Consider the following 15,439-nt stretch of genomic DNA (forward strand, 5'->3'; position numbering starts at 1 on the left):
AGTGTTACTTTACACCACTACTCCCTCCCTACACACATCCTTCCTCTCCCTTCTCTATCCATTCCTCCTCTGTCAGTCCCTCCTGACATGCTGCCTTCCCCTCCCTCTCTCCCAGGAGTGCTGCACATTGCACAATAATATATATAAAACAACAGCTGAATACCTTGTGGGCTGGTGGCAGATGTGGACTAATTAACAACCTCTATGCCTTGCTGAGCACACTTGTGAATTGGTTAGGGCTAATTAGTCTGATTTGTATGCTTACCGACGGAAAACGCTGACTGTAAACGATTAAAGATAGGCTCTGTAAGCTACACATACAGTGAGCTATAAGAGGTTGATGTTAAAGACGTAAGAGACAGAAGATGGTAGAAATGAGTGGTTACCTGGAGAGGACAGGAGACTTATCTGTCCTCGTCCGGTTCACGAGTCACATGAGGGAACATTTTCACTACATCTATGTGAGCATACCGGGTGATGCACGCTGCGCACAAAACCGAACTGCCTTGGGGAGGAAAACCCCATTACAAATGTTCCATTCACAACTGTAAGATGCATGCTCAGCCTGCGAGCCACAGTTGAAAGAAATCCTATATTCCCGTTCTAAAAAGCCTCTTGATCGGGGGTTTCTTCTTCCATTAAGGACCATTCCTGAAATCACTTAAATCCTGAAACCAGTTTTAACCACAGCAACTATTCAGGGCATGTCATAATAATGTGAACATGCAGCAAAAATAAATCGGCTATTTTCAGAGAGAATTGGAGTGGAAAGAAAATGGTATGGGAAGGGTCCAAGTACAGACCACTGGGGGACCCCAGTCAACAAAGTATTTAGGGTTTAATTGGTTAACCACTGCAGGTCTCCATCATACAGCCTAGAGAACACAGGACCGCTCCCTGTGGCACCCTCTCAAGTGCTCTCACTTCAGAGGAAGTGGGCCAGAGTGACCATGACACGGCAAGCTGAGGAGGCCGGAAGAACAGAATACACACAGATCCAGAATTTTAAAACCCACTTGCTGAGTGAAGGGAGCAAGCGGAAAGAAATGCAACACTTGAATGGGAGGGTGAGAAAGTAAAAGTCAGAGAGCGGGAAGAGAGATGGTTCCCACACTCCATGACAATACCATCACATGGGAGCCCAAATTCCATGATTGATATGTTTCAGTATCAGTGTCCACATCTTATTTTGTAATTTGGATATATATTCAGTTTCTGGATCTGAATTGATACAGTCGTAATCTTAGTAAAGTGTCTGTGGAGGGTCACTTTATTAGTTAAAAATCACACCCGTGTGAACTGAGTGGTGCAACTCCCCCTCTCTCTCTCTCGCTCTCTCTCTCTCTCTCTCTCTCTAGGTTGGGACGGGACGTTGCACCACTCAAAAACAGATAGGCCTACTGTACAGTATGAAACAATGTTCATGATCATGACATTTTATTACATAACTCTTTCATGACTGGAAAATAGAAGCAGAGAGAGAGAGAGAGAGAGAGAGAGAGAGAGACGGATTACCAGTATAAATTAACTAAGCACATCCGGATTAAGGTCTGAGTGAAATAACCATGTCATCTAGACCTCCCATTATTCATATGACAAGTAGATACATTGACCTAGAAAAAGAAAGCCGCTGGGTTATTACCAGGCCTGAAGAATGTGGTGGGCACTTTGATAGTCAGTCACATAAGATTAAATCTTAAGGAAAACGGGACAGACTGGATTAAAGCAGGGTCAATATCTGGTGATAGAAACGAAGATGGAAATGATTCCAGGCCTGAGCTCAAGCACAAAAATGCAGTCTTATCCCACAACCTGGAGGTACAAGTGTCCAGCAGCATTATTGTACTCAAACACGGACAAACTCTAAGGAATGACTGCTACGCTTTGCTTAGCTCTGGATGTGAACATAAATAAAATATTACAGGCCTAAAAACAGACATAGTTAGATATGTTCTGCTTCCCCTTTCTTGTTCTTGCTCTGTAAGTAAGTAGCCTTGCCGAGCCATGAGGCCCATAGGGCAGGAGCCTATCTCCTGTTTCTGTAGCGTGAGGCAGCTTGATGTACAAGTACACCACCTGGACATGACGCTAGTATGTCGCAGGGATTTACCCCCAATCCAACCCTTGATGCTGAGTGCCATTTTTAGAGTCTTTGGTATGACCTGGCCGGGGATCGAACCCCGACCTCCCAGTCTCAGGGCGGACACTCTAACCACAAGGCCACTGAGCTGGTTTTTTTTCTTGCTCTGCATAGTGCATAGTGTTTCTGTGGAAGAAAATAATATTTTTCTAATGACAACCCTGTACGTTTTAAATGATAAAATAACATGGTGACAGATTGCAGGCGCCAAAGATTGTTAACAAAATGAAAATCAACTAAAGAAACATTAAATTATTCAATATATGTAGGTCAATGATTTGTTGCACCTGTCACCTGTTGCACCTGTCTTGCAGCCAACTGGTGTCCCAGACTTTTATTTAGAAAAAATCACACCTGTGTGGCGTGAGGGGCGCTCTTATCATTATTTATACATCATCTCATGAACAACTGATTTGCTCGTCTACATATGATGTAAATTACATAAATTTCCCTTTATTGTCAATGGCATTTAATGTTTGTGTTGCCACAAATTTACATGATATTTGACGGACATATGAGCCAATTTCTCCTTTCATGATTGTCAATGGCAAATATGAGACGTGAGGGGACAAAAGCTGTATATACCCCTCAAAAATTGAAATGAATGTGAGAGGGAGGCAAATGAACATCAGCCACATGCTGCTGAATATTGGCAGTGACAAATACATTTGTTTATCCTCTTACTCAATCTTTGCTGCAAAGTAGTACTGTGATGAATTGTGAGCTTATAGAACTGCTATTGGGTTGCCGGTCTCTCCCCAACACAATAACATGGATTGGCAAACTGCAATTCTGTATATTCACTACTAGGGGAAAAAACCCAAATTATAATATTATTATAATAATACATATTACACTGAAATCCTCCCCACTAACTTCAATATGATGCACGATGCGTTTGCAATCCGGCTACTATTTGGAAATATACTGGTACCCAGAAAAGCATGTTAAACAGGCTTGTTTACATTTTCAATTTCAATGAATCAGTGGAAACAAGCCAATAGGCTTTCTTGGGTATAAATTATCTTAGCAGACCTTGTATTGAACTATACTTGACTGTGCTTTTTCTGCTAACTGTTAACTCACATTCACAACACATTGTGAGCTTGTATGTACTACACTGTAGTACGTATGACGAAGCAGGGCATTAACTTATGGATAAAAAAACAAACCAAAAAATCATTAAAAGTTGAAATATGGATAGAGATCAGTCTACAAGGTGTAAAATGTGTGAGTTTTTGTGATACAAGGTTTCTGCCAGACAGAAACCGACAATATGCAACCACACACCCTGCTGCTATTAAAGGACCACTTCACCCCTTTTCAACCTATGTTCATATAATAGGTCCTCACTAATAATCATGATAAAATGGCACCAATTTTTTCTACTCAGTCTGTGAATCATAGGAGGGCTGTGGGCAGTTCAGAAACCCGGCGTCCACCATCATTGATGGGGAATCCAAGCTAATATAAACTGCAGGCTTTCTAGTCCTGAAAAGTTGCAATGCGAAAATGGAAGCTATCGTTCTCACGATAATACAAATCTAAACATTTTTGTGAAAAAATCTTGTTTAAAAAAATATCTGCCTAATGATGATGTCACTGGTAGACGGGTTTCTAAACTGCCCACAGCCCTCATAAGAGACACAGACTGAGTAGAATTTTTTTTGCCATTTTATCATGATTATTAGTGAGGACCTATTATATGAAGATAGGTAGAAAAGTGGTGAAGTGGTCCTTTAACAGCTGTATGCCCATGCCCACCTGGCACTGGCAGCATGGTATGCCATCTTAATGATTGGTTAGCAACCCTTTGTGAAGAGAGAACAGTTTGTTCTGACCTCCTCCCTCTCTCTCCCTCTCTAGGAGCTACCACTTCTGTCCAGCTCTCTCTCTCACTGGGGAACAGAAAGTGACACGTTCGCTCACATACCGGCACACACATGGAGTGTTCACAGAAACACTTGGCAGGGAACGAGAGGCAGTCTATTTATTTCTTCCTCTCGAAAAACACAGAGAGCTGAGATGAGTCAACAGGGCTAGCTGTGACAGTGCCAGGTGATGTACATCCACAGCGATCTCTCTCTCTCTCTCTCTCTCTCTCTCTCTCACACACACGCACACACACACACACACACACACACACACACACACACACACACACACACACACACACACATGCACGCACACATACACACACAGATCCTCTGTCTTGAGAAGAATGCTCAACTAGCCCTGCAGTCATGTTTCAAAATATTATTGAGAAGACCACCCCCCTCCATGTTCTTTTGCTGCAGGTATTCAGCTAGAATGCAATGTGGTTTATAACAGCTAGCAGTAGCAGGGTGGTAAAGCAATGACAAGGGGAATACAATCTGTCTTGTTACGCAACCGTGTGCTCTGCTTCACACCTTCTTGAGTCCACTTTCACACATTTCATTGGGGTAAAGAAACCCACGGAAGCGCTGTGCTGAGCTGCTTTGTGAGTATCAGCAGTCAGCAAGATATTTTCTCTGTTAATCATGGGGTACAAATGGCAAAGTGATACAGTTAACTGCAGAAATAAAAGAGAACAAATCAGTAAATGGGACATTTGAAGTACATATACTAAAAGCGGGGGTTATTACATAATGGAGCTAATGAGCCGATCATACTAGATAGCTAAAATATCCCTGCGAATCCAGAATAACTAGAATATCCCTCATCAGTGTACTTCATCTGGGCTGAGAGAGGCACAAGGTTTACTTTGTAGTGTTGTAGCTATTGCTACATACTGAACCTGTAGCTCATGCAGTGCTCATGCAAACTTTTGGTTTCAGCTCAGCCCAGCCGATTGCTGGCCACAAGGGGGGTCAGCAATCCTGTGTTCTGGTGAATTTTGGGAGTTTGATGCTTTTATCAGGCTTGCTTTACTAGCATTGGAAAATTATGGGTACAGTTTCAGCCATTAAAACGCAAAGAAATAGGCCTTTACAGAAATGTATTTGATGACAGAAGAAGCAATGTAAGACCCATCTTTAATAATAACCATTCATTATTTAAGTGAACATCTCTGTATGATTGCATTCACTGCCCATACCCCCTAAGCGGGGGGTCTGACTTCGACCAGTCATTCACTGCCCATACCCCCTAAGCGGGGGGTCTGACTTCGACCAGTCATTCACTGCCCATACCCCCTAAGCGGGGGGTCTGACTTCGACCAGTCATTCACTGCCCATACCCCCTAAGCGGGGGGTCTGACTTCGACCAGTCATTCACTGCCCATACCCCCTAAGCAGGGGGTCTGACTTCGACCAGTCATTTTCGAGACATTGCTGCACAATGGTTGCTATAATGTATCTGCATGCCACAGTTCTGCAGTGTACTGCTGTTTAGGGGATTTGTAGGGCCTACATTTTTCTAACTAATTGAAACTTCCTATTGCTGCAAATTCACTGCCTGTAATCTTGCTACAGGTGTATTGTACACCCATGTGAGAAAAAACACATTGGATGCACAGTATACACACACTGTCAGCGGCGGACTAACAATGGAACTAGGCGGAGCTTAAGCGCCAGGGCCCGAAGCTTGCAGGGCCCGGTACGAGACAGACTATAGGTAGGCTACAGCTGTTGTTTCTGTCGAAAAATATAAGGCAACACAGGAACCCCCGCTAGTGTTTTTGGTCGTCCGACAGTTTCTGTAGCAGTTGATTTTCCCTCGGTCGGTTTGGGGGGGGCTTGGGGGGGTTCCCGACGGCTGCGCGTCGCCTCCTCCTCCGTCACTGGCAGAGGGGAAGCGATCGAGTAAGCGACGACGTCAGAAGCCCCCTCGCTCAGGAAGGCCCCCTCTCTCAGACCAACGTGTTGTTGTTGCGACAATAAAGCATGTAAGCCAAAAGGAATATAAACACAAGACATTGGGCAAAACTTCATATTTACCCTGCTCCAATGCAACAAAAGTGTGTTCTTACATCCTCCATTTCACAATTTCAGCACTCGTGAGTACATTCATTGAATTGCTATTATGAAAGTTTTCAGTGACGTTGCACCCACAACTTGGTTGCTTTATCGTCAATAATTAATCTGTCCTTAAAACGTTCTAATATTAATATAGCATATTGGCATTGTCTGTTGGTAAGCTATTCAGGACCTGAATAGCTTTTTTCAGGAAGGTTACAAGGTACGATATGCGTGGTGCATCAATCAGCTGTTTGGCTGTTGAATACAGTATAAGAAAATACATGAAACATCGTTTTTTCCCCATCTCATCATTGCCATGCATGTTTCTTGTTAATGTATTAATAACCATAAAGTAATCTCCTAGTCCTTACATAATAGTTTAGCAGAGACTGAAGTTGGAAACGCTGTGCCCAGTGCATGGCTGTGTCTTGTGTGTCAGCTGGCAGCGCAGGCAGTGGTGGATATGCGCTAAACGCATGCATCATGCATGTTAATTAATTAATTAATTGGCTGAATCTGTAGTAGGGCCTTTTGATTTGGTGAAGCGCCAGGGCCTTGAGAGGGTTGATCCGTCACTGCACACTGTCTCTAACATAAATGCAAGGAAACATATCATGCACACTTGTATTAAAGTGAATAAAGACAGACAGTCAGACTATAGAGGTTATGCTCATGCATAAAGTGAGTGGCAAATCGAGAGGCAAAGTGAATTTACCGTCATTTAACATTGTTTAATGCAGGGGTTCTCAACCTGGGGGTTGCGATCGACCCCTCGGGGGGTCGCCAAATTATTTTGGAGGGTCCCCAGATTATTTTCAAATACATATTTTTTGCAACTGAATGGCTGAAGAATGTAATGGAAATAAGAGTTTACATAATACACATAGTACATGCATAAACCTTCCTTAATGATTATATCTGGTTTCAGTATTTATTTATGATGTATTTTCTCTATTATTACGTTTTGTAGCAGTCAGTTTGTATTGGGGTGGGGAAGGGGGCGGGGCGTTGTCATGAGACATGGCCAAAACTGTTGAGAACCCCTGGTTTAATGCAATCGGATAGGACTTTTCTGTTTGGATGTATGGACTGTCAAGGCCAGAAAGTAGTTTTTTGCCACTTAGTAGGTGTTCCTGCATAACTTCCGGGTATGATGATGATGTCACGCGCATACACTCTATCGTCTATATAGTTCATTCACACATGCACGTCGCGCGTGCGCACACACATGCAAATGCCAACACATTTCCCTGACATGCACGCTTTGGACTATTAGCAAGAGGATGGCAGCAGTGGAGGAAGACTGGAGCAGGTGGAGAGTCATAACAACAAGCAGCAAGTCGGGTCAGCACTAACATGTGTATTCTAATGTGATTTCCCATTACATAACCATAGCCAGCACACAGCTGCTCCACAGCACTCCATACAGTAGCTTTGGATGCTGGAAGCTATGCACTAATGATGGCAGTAATGATTACTAAAACCCACCAAGCCATCCTCTCTTCAGTAGAATAGTCTCCAAGCACAAGCAGGCCTCAGCTATGAGGTAATATTGCTCCTTATCTGATGGAAGAAATGATGAGCTCTAAATAGACTCAGTAGTACTGGTTAGATATAGATTTAGATGTATAGCCTACTACAGTTACTAAGATAGATGTCTTTGCCACTTATAGTAGCAGCAACAATGTTCCATGCCGGCCAGTGGTCTTCCAAAATAAAGTCCAACCTGCAAGGCAGTCATGCATGTGTCCTCATGGCTCTGGTCTGGTCCATAGCCCTAATGCTTAATTCTGCCTTGCATTAAGGCTATGGGGCCGATGGCTTCTAGCTCTCAAATGAAACGCAGACCAGCCTCTCCTCTGTAGTGAAATTCGAAAGAACGTTTTACCTACTCACCTACTCAATACAAAGACAGATTGTGTCATTAGAAAGCCTACTTTCCTTAGTAGACGCACTCTGAGCCCCCCACCACACGTAGAAAATGCACTTTTTGGCCAGAAAGGGATTTTTTTTCCACCAAAAACAAAATACATTTAGTTACTCCACTGCACCCTCTACCGATATTGCCAAGAGAATTTTCCGGTGAAAAAGCAAATCGCTTTCTGGCCAAAAGTGCATTGTATACGTGTGGTGGGGGGCTCAGAGTGAGTCCACTAAGGAAAGTAGGCTTTCTAATGACACAACCCGTCTTTGTATTGGTGAGTAGCCTAGGTAAAACGTTCTAATGACACAACCCGTCTTTGTATTGGTGAGTAGCCTAGGTAAAACGTTCTAATGACACAACCCGTCTTTGTATTGGTGAGTAGCCTACTGTAGGTAAAACGTTCGTTAGATTTTCAGCAGCCGGTCTGCTTCATTTGAGAGCTAGAAGCCATCGGCCCCATATCCTTAATGCAAGGCAGAATTAAGCATTAGGGCTATGGACCAGAGCTAGTGTCCTCATATGACAGTCATATCCTCAATGTACCATGAGCAATATATTCACAACATAACACTGCCTTGAATAGCAAGTGATTATGTATTCGTCATTGTACATTTTGTTCCATAGATGTTGGCACTGGTAGGTATTATGGAAACAATAACAGTCCCAAGACATAATATAGTAGGTCTACATAATAGAAGCTACTCGTTGTACCAGCTAACATCCTATAACTTGTCCTGTCTTCATTTTGATGAAAATGTATAAATTAGAGCCTACATAATAAAACAAAAAGCTTTACAACAGTGATATAGTCATTATCTGCTCTGTATTGAAGTACAGCAAGTGCACATACTAAGAGAATCATCTGATCTTGTGTATTGATATGGATCTCAATACATGAAAGGATCCCATTTTCCCCCACTGATTTTTTATTTATTTTTTATCCCCCACCCCTAAAGCTATAAATAATATTACAGATCGTATTGGTCAGAGTTCAGTCAGTGTGTGTGACAGATTAAACGGGGTTATATAACTATAGTGACCTGACAGAGAGAGCAGGCCTTCTGATCGCAGTGAGTACTAGCCTACAGCGGTTTATGGAGCGGTTTAACCGCTGGCATGACTCACTCACTCGCAACCTTTCAACATACCTTAATATTATCAAATAGCCAAACCAACACATGGGGGCTACACATCGGAAACTATAACTCACAGCCACGTAAATATCACGCCCGAATCACGCTAGAAACGGCAAAAACGCGTTGATTATGCACTATTTGACTCTATTCGGTTACAACTAGGAACGGGATTATCATTTATCAGCCTTGAAAGTAAAATGGACAAAGAACGATGCATCCGTCCATAGTATCGCCTCCTGAGTCCTGCTACAGGTCTTCTTACCTTGGCTTGGTTTATGATGAGCCCTACGAAAGTTGACACCAGCACAGAGCCAGACATGCTGCCCTTCCTCCGCATCTCTTGCTTCAGAAAGGGGAAGGCAGCCGGCGGAGAGTCTTCGGGGACAGTGACCGTGTAGGACTGTCGCAGGCTCGGCATGCTAGCTGCAGGTTGCCGGCGCGACGGAATTACAATTTAGATGTCGAGGCTGTCCTGTTCGGCTGTAGATCAATCTTGTAGTCTTGGAGTTGTTAATACACAAACTAATCCTTTCGCAAAAACACGAACGAAATAAATTACTAGGATACTATAGTACAGCGACCCTCTCAATCTTAAATCCCGTTACATAGAAAACTTGCCATGCATTCACATAACGGATCAGCAGCAATTTATATGCGACGGACCTGTGGCGCTCCCTTTAATAAACTGAGTCTAGGACTCTAGTCTGTACTATAATAAATAAACACACAACAATCTTTGAATGTTGAATCATAAATGACGGTCAAACATACTGTGCGAGTGCGATATCATTCTATTTCTTTCAGTACTCCGCGACGTCCGTATCCAGTGTAAAAAATAATAGGTCTGATGAGAGTCTTGCTATTGAAGACCCGCCCCTCTCGCCTGGGTAAAGTAGGTCCACTCCACACACCAAACGTCAAGCTGACACATTAGCCTAGTGGGAGCCTTTTTACGTCAAACAGCAACGATCCATCCATCCATCCATTCATTCTGGAATAATCTCAAGGATGCCTAGCTCTCTATAATGGCCACATGCACATGGGCTTGGCAGGCTTTTGACCAAGACACATCAGTCTGAGAGAGAGCTATAGGCCTATATGTTAGAACATGGTGGTGTTTGTATTTGTAAGACATAATCCATAGGATAATTTATCCTTACACATTTTAGGTGTGCTGATAAGAATGTAGTTTTCCGCTAACTAGTATAGTGAAAGGAATTTAAGGAAATTAAGAGCAGTGAGCAGTAATAATAGCTGCATCAAATAACCAGAGGCCCACTGAAAACCACGCATTTCAACTGTAATAATCAAAATGAGTAGCCTGTCGAGAAACGCAAAGACAGCCAAGTTGTTTGCAAGCTGTTCTGCTCTCACTGTTGAAACTCAGTCACCTCTGTGTTACTACAACCACAACGTCTAAATATATCTGGTTGATGACTGCTGGAGCGCAGTCTGTCTATGTCATCATTTGTTCAATCTAATCACAGGATTACATGCCTTTCAGTTTCATCACCTTGATGACGTGACACTATATGTTTACACACCAAAGCATGACAGGATTGATCTGAGCACAGCAGCACATTGCCAAAAGAAGGGCTCTTTTGGGGGGGGGGGTGGGGGGGTGGGGGGGTGGAGATATTATTAGGTGTAACCTGAACACTGTTATTGGCTAAATAGCTCATGAGAAATATGACATTATTGGAGAATATATTTAATGAAATAAAAAAATACACATCTACTGGTAATCATGATGAGAGACATAACAGTGAAGTCATATTTCAATCATGTGTTATACATGAGCCACTCTCGCACACAGTCAAATCCATTTGTAACTCTCGAGAGGGTACAAATCTTTATGGGTCCATTTGGTTCAATTTTGTAGAAGGATTGTACTTTTGACTACATTTACTACCCATTTTGGAATGCTCCAGTGGACAGGGGGCTTACAGCGAAGCAGCCTACCCAACAACAAGGCCCCTGTGTGGGCTGAACCCATGTGTACAGGGGAAAATAGCACCATACCTACCGACGCAACTCCCTAGCACAAATCTCATGACCCAGGCTCAAGCATGTGTACACAACAAATATGTGAGGAACACATTCCACCGCCGGGCACACTGTGTGAGTGTGAGTGTGTGTGTGTGTGTGTGTGTGTGTGTGTGTGTGTGTGTGTGTGTGTGTGTGTGTGTGTGTGTGTGTGTGTGTGTGTGTGTGTGTGTGTGTGTGTGTGTGTGCGCGCGTGCGTGCGTACATGTGTGTGTGTCTTGGACTTGGTGAAACATCCTCACGGACGGTGGAAAACTACAGAGACACAGGGAGCAAAGACAAATGTTCTCCCACTCTTGTTATCTCAAAGAGGGAAGGAGCACACATACACACATACTTAGGGAAAAAAACAAGCTAAAAAGGAGATTACTATGAAAACTTGCAAAACCCGTCAGTCGGTCGTCGGTCACGCCTTCATATATGGTTGCCCAGTCCATTACGCCTCGTGACGTCACGCCTCGTCACACCACGCCTCATCACGCCTCGTGGCGTCACGCCTACAATCCCTGTAATTCCCATATATAAGCCCATATATGGGAATTTCATCAATATTAAGCCCATATATGGTAATGTCAATATTGTCCCATATTGTGACAGTCTCATGATAACCAGTGTGGTTGCCACGACACGACTCAGACTCCATATGTGGAGCTGACTATCATCACCTGGATCTCCATATCACGACACTGACCCCATCAAACCCTGGATAGCCATACAATACATGGAAAAGACTGGATCATCATCACCTACATCTGCATATATGGAGCCGGCCAGCAAATCTACATCTGACCTCACTGACACCAGATATAATAGTTTAACTTGTGCTTCTCAACTGTGTCGTATTAAGAAGCTCTGTTGTTTCAGCCCTGAAAACGTCAATTAAAAAAAAAGATAAAGAAGGTCCATATATGGGCAATCCCATCTCACGATGCCCAAATACAATCCCTGTTATGCCCATATATGGAGATCCCTGATGGCATCAATATTAAGCCTATATATGGGAATGTCAATATATGGCCATATCGTGACAGTCTCATGATAACCAGTGTGGTTGCCGTGACGCGAGTCACACTTGCAAATGAACCAAGTTGGTACAACACATGGATCTCCATATGTGGAGCTGACTATCATCACCTGGATCTCCATATCACGACACTGACCTCTTCAAACCCTGGATATCCATACATGGTTTGACATACTAGATCTGCATACAGTATATGGAGCCGGCCAGAAACTCTACATCTGACCTCACTGACACCAGATTCAACTGTTCCGTATTAAGAAGCTCTGTTGTTTCAGCGCAACCTCGCCCTGTCGCGTCTTGCCCTCAGGGCGTCTTACTGGTCATAACCTGTCCTATTTGCTTCCTGTAGCCAAGTCAGAACACATTGTCTTTGGAGGCTGAAGAATCAAATGCCAATTGTTGTTATTGGTCTTAAGCCTTTCACAACGTGTACTTATCTGCAGAACGGCAAGGAACATAATATTCTGTCTGATGTAAGTGACAACAGAATTTGATACACAGTATGGTTCCTGTTCCAGAACAGAATAGAGCATTCTGTGCAGCCATTGATGCAATTCTGTATTTTATGCCAACTGTTTACAGCTACAGGTATCAGTCTGTTAGTAGTAAAATGCTCAAAATATTCCAATCATTAATCCCAAAATTAGGTTTAACAAGCCTGGCATTAAAAGCTCCTATCTGGATTTTACCTTGACATAATTTAGCTGGATCACATTTATCTGATATGCTTAGGAGGCAATTAATGATTTAGGAGAAGAGCAATTTAACGATGCTTTTGTCTTGATGCCGTACAGTTTCATGGGACCAAATACACATCACATTCACATCCACTTTCTCCATTTTCAAACTTCATCCACTTTACATTATGTAGGACCTGGGCAGGTAGGCATATACTCTAACATTAGTTTGAAGAAAAATTATACCATTAGTTTGAAGAGAAATCACACCCGTGTGAACTGAGTGGTGTAAGGTATTATATAGCCTGATCAGCTGTGGTCTGACGTAATGTCTGACGTAATGAAATCACACCTGTGTGAACTGAGTGACCATAGCAACCATGCTCATTTTTTTGGTACGAACAAACACGTGGACACGTAAACTAACAAAGCCAGTTGTTGGAGTGGTTTACACCACTCAAAAAGTATACAAGTATCCTAACTATTAAGCTCTATGACCAATACATTATACAGTAGGCTCAGCCCATGAGGTTGGGGATTGTTTGGTATAATGAATTTGTCTCCATTAGAGTAACTAAAGTTACAACGTCAACAAATCAAACATAATTTTAACCCATCTTGTATGTGTTTTTTAACAGCTGTAATGTTTGTGTTTACGTCATATGTGTCTGATCAAATCGGCATATGTATATCGGTCGGAACCCTTGGCCAATAAGGGGCCACCATTCTTGATGATGATGTACTTTTTCTGCCTTTTTAGTGTGGTTGCCCTAACAGGGCAACCAGACTATTGCAATTGTAACACTTTATTATTCCATTGGATTAGTCTTTTTTTTGATTCGCTACTCCTCCCACAGTTTTGACTGTACGCACTTGAGCCATATGTCAAATTGACCGGCTTCATCGGGAAGGATGTGCTTGTATTTTTTTAAGAGAAATGTTGTATAGTTTAATTGATATGAATTTATTAGTGAATAGAATTTCCCCATTGACATGAATGGGAAAATGCGATTTTTCGCATTTTCTCACATTCAAGTATTTTTTCCTCAGAGACTGTAAGCACTATAGTTACAAAACTTGGAGGGTAGGTTCATAATAATTACTAAAATTAATTAACTTATAATGTTATCGGTCGGCCTCATGGTGGCGCTATAACAGCCCACTTTACGTTTTGGCTTATAACTCTTGCACCGTAGGTTGTAAAATCAAAATATTTTTTTCCCTGGATTTCTTGGGTTATGACGCATCTCCCCATATAGGCCACGCCCATTTGCGTCATGATAGATTTTCCGCCATTTTGAATTTTCTCCAAAACACACTTTTGGCTCCTCCTCCTACAGATTTTGTCCAAATCTCACGAAAATCGGCACACATGATCTCCAGACCTATCCGATTAAAACACCAACTGCAGAATTTTGGTAGTGCATATCGTTCGGCCATAATCGTCGTCCGAAGATAGTAGGAGGGGCCTATTTTACAAAAATGCCATAAATCAAGAACGGAATGTCCAATCCATCCCAAATTTTAATCACATGTCGCGGGTGGTTGAATCAACCAAGTACCAAAAGCAATTATATTTTCATCCATAGGGGGCGCCACAAATGCGAGAAATGTAACCGTTTGTCGCAAAAACATGATTTTTGGGGGATAATTCCCCTCCGAATTACTTACGCATGATCGGAGGGGTGACGTGACATTGTAATTGGCTGGCAATATCAGTGGGAGGGGCATATGTAAGCCACTGCGGCAACCACACTTTGCAATTTTTTAAAATTGCGACCTTTCTAGTTGATAGATACAAGTGAAGATTGACAGGAAAGAAGGAGAGAGATGGGGAGAGACATGCAGCAAAGGTTGTCATGAACGGGACTCGAACGCGCAGCGCGCTGTCAGACCAGGTATGGCCTAGTGGTCCAGGCATGCACCTGGACCACTAGGCCAGCAGGCAACCCTATATGGTAGAGTATGTATGCTTGGTTGGAAGTGGAGCCGCCGTACTCTTCGATTGAGAAACGTAGTGTCAGGTTCAGGACACTCTATACAAAACTGCCTGAAGCTCATAACGCAATATCTCCCCGACCAAGTGAGGATGCTTGGTCAGGCAGATCGGTAGAAATTGCAGCTTTAACATATACCTCTATGCTCTTAGAAGGCAGATATTGAAGTTAGTGATGCCAGTATTGGAATTGGTGCATGCTCTGACTGGTGCCTTAGATTTCCCTTCAGTTTACAATCTGGGGGGGAAACAAAATCCAGCCAAATCTCCAAATCATACCAGATTATCATACAGATTATGTTTAATCAAACCATAAACTGATCAAGAAGAGGAAGAGCAAGAAACAGATGGACTAAATATATTATTGAAAGGGGGACAGACAAGAGAGAGAGAGAGAGAGAGAGAGAGAGAGAGAGAGAGAAACCTATTTAACCCTTGTATGACACTATGGTATTTCTGGAGCGTTTATAACAAGTGTGGGATCTATTACTTCGTCACTGTTGGGCAGAAACCTCTTATCTCCATATTTTAACTTTTTATGTTTTTCCGTAAATT

At 42.7% G+C, this 15,439-nt stretch overlaps 1 protein-coding gene across 7 annotated transcripts in view; it reads right to left on the reverse strand.

Annotated features, from left to right (window-relative positions):
- Positions 1 to 15,439, reverse strand: part of usp2a (ubiquitin specific peptidase 2a) — a 62,322-nt gene that overhangs the window by 22,251 nt on the left and 24,632 nt on the right. Inside the window, exon 1 of one of the 7 annotated variants that reach the window (XM_079514107.1) lies at positions 9,404 to 9,775. The exons of 4 other annotated variants lie outside the window; for them this stretch is intronic. In XM_079514107.1, the coding sequence (XP_079370233.1) occupies positions 9,404 to 9,559 (156 nt within the window). In that variant the 5' untranslated portion in view covers positions 9,560 to 9,775. Of the gene's footprint in view, positions 1 to 9,403; positions 9,776 to 15,439 lie in introns of those variants that run through there. 2 more of the 7 variants (XM_079514108.1, XM_079514109.1) reach the window with 2 other exon arrangements.

Source organism: Electrona antarctica, assembly GCF_951216825.1.
Source record: "Electrona antarctica genome assembly, chromosome: 11".
Taxonomy (NCBI): domain Eukaryota; kingdom Metazoa; phylum Chordata; class Actinopteri; order Myctophiformes; family Myctophidae; genus Electrona; species Electrona antarctica.